The sequence below is a fragment of the Mus pahari genome, chromosome 13 (assembly GCF_900095145.1).
Source record: "Mus pahari chromosome 13, PAHARI_EIJ_v1.1, whole genome shotgun sequence".
In the NCBI taxonomy this organism is placed as follows: Eukaryota; Metazoa; Chordata; class Mammalia; order Rodentia; family Muridae; genus Mus; species Mus pahari.
The window spans coordinates 27,168,211-27,175,100 of record NC_034602.1 but is presented as its reverse complement, the minus strand read 5'-3'; the positions used below and the strand labels follow the sequence as shown (position 1 = coordinate 27,175,100).

The 6,890-nt window shown below is 54.8% G+C and overlaps 1 protein-coding gene across 9 annotated transcripts in view; it reads right to left on the bottom strand.

The window, feature by feature from the left end:
* Window positions 1-897: 897 nt before the first annotated feature.
* Window positions 898-6,890, bottom strand: part of Fgfr3 (fibroblast growth factor receptor 3) — a 15,589-nt gene continuing 9,596 nt past the window's right edge. For 3 of the 9 annotated variants that reach the window (XM_021211103.2, XM_029545101.1, XM_029545102.1), the window contains 11 exons: window positions 5,705-5,849; window positions 5,039-5,229; window positions 4,548-4,693; window positions 4,182-4,303; window positions 3,996-4,106; window positions 3,720-3,910; window positions 3,488-3,610; window positions 3,333-3,403; window positions 2,982-3,119; window positions 2,733-2,838; window positions 898-2,559 (listed from right to left, as the gene is read on the bottom strand). In XM_021211103.2, the coding sequence (XP_021066762.1) occupies window positions 2,413-2,559; window positions 2,733-2,838; window positions 2,982-3,119; window positions 3,333-3,403; window positions 3,488-3,610; window positions 3,720-3,910; window positions 3,996-4,106; window positions 4,182-4,303; window positions 4,548-4,693; window positions 5,039-5,229; window positions 5,705-5,849 (1,491 nt within the window). In that variant the 3' untranslated portion in view covers window positions 898-2,412. Of the gene's footprint in view, window positions 2,560-2,732; window positions 2,839-2,981; window positions 3,120-3,332; window positions 3,404-3,487; window positions 3,611-3,719; window positions 3,911-3,995; window positions 4,107-4,181; window positions 4,304-4,547; window positions 4,697-5,032; window positions 5,230-5,704; window positions 5,850-6,533; window positions 6,685-6,890 lie in introns of all 9 variants that reach the window. The other 6 variants (XM_029545096.1, XM_029545100.1, XM_029545099.1 and 3 more) reach the window with 5 other exon arrangements.

Here is a 6,890-nt window from a genome sequence, read left to right as displayed (position 1 = left end):
AATTCATCCTCCTGGTGCCACGCCCCTACACATACTTGCACACATGCTCGTATATGCACACATGCTGTCCTGTAGGCTTTAGTCAGATCCTTTGGCTGCCTTCTGCCTAGTCACTATCATAATGTGTCTGTGTGGCTGAGTCCCTGAAACCATCTGGGTAGCCAACAGTGCCAGGACACCTCACCTGAAGATCCTCAAGCTCCTACTTCTGTCTAGAACCAAGCCTCCAGTCATCTTGACTTACTAAAACAAAAAAAATGCCCTCACCTATAAGGTGGGCGTGATCCTAGGAAGGGAACCTAGAGTAGACATTCATTCAGTCCCCGGGTCTTATGACAGACAAAATGGATGTAGGAAAGAAACCCTAAGTTCTATGTTGTCCTGGGACTCCTGTAGACCAGCTTTGCCTTAAACTCAGATTGCCTGCATCACGCCCGGCCCAATGCAGATTGCTTTAACCAGGGGATTTGGCTACCGGCCTTTTCCCCAGAGGACTTTCAAATATAAATAAGCACCTTCTGCTCTCATGAGATCCCTTCCCTGTCAGGACAGCCAGGGGACCGAAGGGACCCAAAACACTTCCTCCACATACATATCCACAGTCCCCTCCTATGGACGCAACTTGCTTGAACCCTGTCCTTGGCATCTCTAACCCTGACCAGCCTGCTGCCACTTTCAGCCACAGGAAGGCACCCCACAGCCCAGCTGTCCTTGCCCTGAGAAAGAAAAGCAAGGTCCCTTGGAGCCTGGGACCAGTACCTTCTTCCAGGGACCAGCAGAGGCTGCTCAATCCCCAGGTGCTATTATCCCTCCTCCCCTGGGGACATACCTACCCACCTGTCCCCACAGGCAACAAGGACACAGCTGTATGTCTCAGAACAGAAAGCGAGGCACTCGTGGAACCAGTTATCTCTTTATTTTTTGAAAAGTAAGTTGGCTGGGTTAACAAAACCACATCTGCCAGTGTGGGCTGACAAACCATGTGCTAGGCCCCAAGAAAGTCACCCTGAGCCACTGTCCTGACCCTGCTGGCTGACAGGCAAGGGACAGCCACCCAAGCCTAGGGCCCAGTAACAGTACAAAAAGTAACAAAGTTGCATTCACCACTGTCTCCCAAGCTTTGAAAGGTAGCAGGCTAGGCTGTAAAAGTCTAGAAGCACTGCATAGGAAGTGTTAAGCCTACAGCAAAACAACTTGTAAAAACTCAATAAATTATAGATAGATAAACTTGTAACAGATACCTATTAACATCTGAACCTTCTTGCAGGGCCAGCCCCTTCCCTGGGCACAGGCTCCTGCCTGGAATATATAGCAATTAGAATAATCTGTATGAAAAATACCAGTTCACCTTAAAATTTTTAAACATCTCCTAAAGAAAGTTCCTATATAAATCTAATTCCCCCCCCCCCACAAAAGAGGGCTAAAGGCAACAGAAAATGCTCCCTGGAGCCAGCTCTGACTAGGAGAGCCATTCAAGTGCCAAGGGGCCATGGCCAGCCCAGTGGAGGCCAGACGCACGTTCTCAGCAACTCCCTAAATCCAGCATGAACCTCTTACGCTGTTAATAAGTTACAACTTAAGATGGCTGCAATACCCTGGGACTAAATGCTATGAACCTGGGGTCAGGGACTGGAGCTCTGGGGGTTGATAAATAGCTTTACAAATATACAGGTCCAGTACAGACAAAACTGCCGTGCCAGAAAAGCCCCTTGCTTCTCAGCCTGCTCTTGCCAGTTTCCTAGTGAGACCCATGGAGTATCTTGCTCCCTTGGGCCTCAGCTTTACCTTTTTCCATATAGATATTCTTATATATATGTATGTATATATTTATATCATACACAACATCTATTTATATAAATGTACATTTTCCTCTGGAATAAACCTTTCTGATAGACATTATGCCCCCCCTTCAGGTACCCGTAATTTGTCTCTGAGGGGCAGGGTGGGAAGCAGGCAGCCTGGAGATGTCCAGCTATGACACCCCCAGGCACAAGGTGCCATGTAGGAGAGAGGCTTGCCACACAGAGCAGAGCCTCCCTACAGGCTCAGCTTGGGGCACCAAGAAGGCCAAGGCCCACTCTGGACATGGAGTCTAGCCCTCCCCACAATGGTCCCTGGAAGGTAGCAGTGGGAAGTGAGAGGGCCAGAACCTCAGGGTTGCATAGGGTGGGCAACCTTACATTCTTGTTTGGTGCTCCTGGCCCTGGCCAGTCAGGAGATCACTCTACAGCAGTGCATGTTCTCAAGGGGCCTCTGCTCCCAGGAGGCAAGGATAAACACGCAGGAAGTCTTGTCTACTGCTGGCCCATTACACTGGGCTGGCTAGGGTCCACTGCACACCAGCAGTAGGGCGGGCGGGCTAGGGTCCGCGTAAACATTGCCTGGGGCTTGGTCTGTGGGACTGTTGGCCCTTCACGTCCGAGGTCCCCCATTACTGGGTGGGCCTGGGGGTAGCAGGTCATGGGTGAACACAGAGTCATCCCCGGACGAGCTGGAGCTAGGCGTGTCCTGGCCACCTGGCGAGTACTGCTCAAACGGCACGGAGAGGTCCAAGTACTCCTGTTTGGTGGACATGGTTGTCAGGACTGTCCCTTAGCACACACCCCCTTCTATCCCACACCATCTATGTTCAGGCTACGCCCCCTAAAGGCCAGCTCTTCCACTGGAACTCCAAGGAGCAACACTCAATAAGCAAGACAGCCACAGAGGGGGCAGGACTGAGGGACACTTACGTCAGTTGATGTCACAGTGAGGATGCGGTCTAAATCCTCTACCAACTGCTTGAAGGTGGGCCTCTGTGAAGGCACCGCATGCCAACATTCCCGCATGATCATGTACCTGCGTCAAGTATAGCTATGGCTCCCTGGCCTCCTGCCCACCCCAACCTCACCCCACGCCACCAGTCCCTACACATTCCAAGGGCCCTGGTAGGAATCCTGCCACCCCAGGGACTGGACTGTAGAGGAATGAACAAGGCTCACAGGTCATGTGTGCAGCTGGCTGGCTTGTCCATGCGGTGGCCCTCTTTCAACAGCTTGAAAAGTTCTTCCACTGGGATGCCAGGATACGGTGAGCCTCCCAGCGTAAATATCTCCCAGAGGAGGACACCAAAGGACCAGCTGCAGGGTATTGAGGACAGAAGGCCTGTTACTGTAGCAGCCCTGTACCAGGACACACTACTAATGGGCAAAGCAGGGCACCAGGATAAAGAGAAGCCAGGGCTGTGCTGGTGGCCCAATGAGGGGACAAGGACCCTGAAGACCGCAAAAGTGCAACTTGCGTCTCTTCTCTCTTCAGATCTCCCTACCCCCATCCTACGTGGGGACACATACACATCACTCTGGTGGGTGTAGACTCGGTCAAAAAGGGCCTCTGGTGCCATCCACTTCACAGGGAGCCGGCCCTGGGGCAGAGGGAGAGGTGTTGGCTCTCGGGTGGGGCCTCCTGGAGGGGCCCTTCACCCCCACCATGCGGGACCAGGGCTCACATTTGTGGTCTTCTTGTAGTAGTCCAGGTTGTGCACATCTCGAGCCAGGCCAAAGTCTGCAATCTTCATCACATTGTCCTCGGTCACCAGGACGTTTCTGGCAGCCAAGTCTCTGTGAATACACTGAAGAGACAAAAGGAACCTGAGATGATCATTTCCCAGCTCAGGCAAGCTGTCATCCGTCCTTCCACCCAGAGAGACCCCACCTGGCCTGGTCCCTGTCTCTGCCCACCTTCTGAGAAGCCAAGTATTCCATGCCCCGTGCCACCTGGTAGGCACAGGACACGAGATCCTTGCAGGTGAGTTGCTCCTCTGGCAGCCTGCAGGCATCAAAGGAGTAGTCCATGCCTGGAGGCCGCCGTGCCCGAAGGAACTCCCGGAGGTTGCCCTTGGCTGCATACTCCACCAGCACATACAGGGGCCCTGGAAGCACAGGCACCTTAGAGATGCTGTCAATCTCCGCAGCGGAGCGCCATCGGCCAGTGGGCCCACCCACCACCTGACCTACCGCCCTGTGTGCATGCCCCCAGCAGGTTAATGATGTTCTTGTGCTTGCCGATCATTTTCATCATCTCCATCTCAGATACCAGGTCCGACAGGTCCTTGTCGGTCGCATCATCTGTGCCGGGAACAGAGGTGTCAGCTGATGGCCCCACAGTCCTCAAATGCCCCCTCTACTTCCCTCCCTCCTCACCTTTCAGCATCTTCACAGCCACGGTGACAGGCTTGGCAGTACGGTCCTTGTCAATGCCAATAGCTTCTGCCATGACCACCTGTCCAAAGCAGCCTTCTCCAAGAGGCTTACCGAGTGTCAGCCTGACCATGGAAACAGGCAGTGAGTGTGTGCCCAGCACCCCCAGCCCTCATGGGTCATGTACCACTGTATCTCAGAAACCCTAAGGGCATTTGCTCATGAAGACAAAGAATGACCCCTCACACCTCACCTTGGAGTATCTGGAGAATACCTCCAACAAGGCCCTGCCTCGCCCCCGACCGCAGAACCCCCACCAGGTATATACTAAGCCCTACCAAGTACATACTGTCCCTCACCACCACTGACCGGGTCCTGGATAGCTCCCACTTGGGGTCAGCAGGCAGCTCAAGTTCAGAAACATTGGCCAGAACAGGACCTTCTCCTGAGGACAGCCGGGCAATCCGGACGAGGGGTGTGTTGGAGTTCATAGAGGAGTTAGATTCCAAGGACACCTGCTTGGGTCATCAGGACAAGTTGGTACCATACAACGTGGATGGGCTGGGCACTGTTAAAGGGGTGGGGTGGTAGAGCCTCCAGGATGGCAAGGTCAAGTCTATGAGGCAAGGTGTGGAGCCAAGAAAAGGGCTAGCTGCTCGGACTTCTATTCAGTGGTGACTGAAGACTACTAAGAATGTTTTAGTAGAAAACTTGAGCTCCATATGGAGATCAGAGATAAGGAGGCATCCACCCACCCAACCACAGAGAGTATGTCTCTGGCAGACCCCAGGCCCTGCTGGAACTCTAGGCCACGCACGGCAGGACAGGGAGCTCAAAACCTGGTATCTACTTTCTGTTACCTGTCGTTTAAGCGGGAAACGAGAGACCTTGTGCACAGTGGGTGAGCCCAGGCCCTTCTTTGGGGGACTGCGCAGGCGGCAGAGTATCACAGCGGCCACCACCAAGATGAAGAGGAAGAAGACCACCCCGTAGCTGAGGACGCCTGCGTACACGCTGCCAGCCTCATCAGCTTCCATCAGCTCCTCCTCAGCTGCAAAGATACAAACTTTGGGGCCTCATCCAGCCTTTTCAAGCTTTCCCCCGGCGGCCAGGACAGAACCACAGGCCCCAATGGGGGAGGGAAGGGACCCGGGATACTCGGAGAGGAGGGGCTGATGGCCACCCACTCGCCTTGTAGTATAATCAAAACACATCTGAGAGCCAGCAGGGACACGCCCAGGAGAGAAACCCAGGAGAGAAGCCCAGCAGAGCCAAAAGCACCCACACCGCTACCCAGGCACCCAGGAAATGCCAGAGCCTCAGATCAGGACTATGGGGGGCCCTGCTAGAAAAGAGGCCCTTGCAGAACCAAGACAGGCAGGGCAGATTCATGTTCCCACACCTAGCACAAGGCCTAGGTGAGTTTCACAGGATGGGCCCCCTGAAGTCCTTGGCAGCTTTGGCATGTCCTGAGACAGCACCCCTAAGAGGACAGGTGCGGCATGAGCAGCAGCAGAAGCCAGTACCTGGCAGCACCACCAGCCACGCAGAGTGATGGGAAAACCCGATAGAATTGCCCGCCAGGCAGGTGTACTCCCCCGCATCCTCAAACGTGACATTGTGCAAGGACAGAACCTCTAGCTCCTTGTCGGTGGTGTTAGCGCCTGCAGTCTAAAAAGAGAGAACAGAGCGCGATAGGCGAGTGCCAGCACCTCCCTTTGGGTACCACAGCAGTCCACATGGAGATGATCCAACCAGGCTGCAAGGAAAACGCCGCTGCCGCCACCACCACATCCTCGGCCACCACCATGGCCCTGCCACAGCCACGGAGGCCCAGGGCCCTCTGCCTCCTGCACTGAGGCAACCGAGCCTGAAGCCAGTCCCTCCACCAGTGGCGAGTCCTCTGTCCCAAGGTGAGCAACAGGCAGGTGGGCAGCACGGTGCCACACAAAGGCAGCATGCAGAGTTAGTGCAGAAACAGGAGAAATGCAGATGAAAAGATGGGGCAGACAGATGGACAGGAAGCCAGAAGGCATCAGCCAGCAGGAGATGGGTGTAAGGTCGATGCTCACACACAACGCAGGATGTGGCCCCTAACAGACTCTACAGATCTTCTGAGTATGCAAGTGGGGGATGCAAGAGGACAGCACAGGCCTTGGGGGAGGGAACGCTGAAGCAACCGGTCAGTCAGTGGTAACTGGGGACTACCAGTATTATTTAGGCATCACAAGTAGAGTTGGAGCCACAGGCAGGGTCAAGCAGGGCAGGTCGTGCAGGGCATGCAGGCAGGTGCACGGCTGGGGGCATTGAAGCTGGAGCTCAGCGTGCCAGGCAGGCATGGGACAGAGTCGTTACCTGCTTGGGGCCCGTGAACACGCAGCCAAAAGGCCTTCTCGGCCACGCCTATGAAATTGGTGGCTCGACAGAGGTACTCGCCCCCGTCCCGCTCCGACACATTGGCCAGGCGGAGGCGTGCGTCTGCCTCCACATTCTCACTGATCCAGGACTGCGGGGACAAGAGACTGGGCTCAGGCACACCCCGAGCCAGCTCCAGAAGGACGGAAGGATGTGAGGATGAGACAGGACAAGGGAGATTCCCAAAGACGGGCTGGGCAGCAATGAGAGAGGAGGCACGGCATGGCAGTGGTGGGCGTGGTTTCAGAAAGAGGCCTTCTCTCCATGTCTGTCACCACAGGTACACATACATGCTTA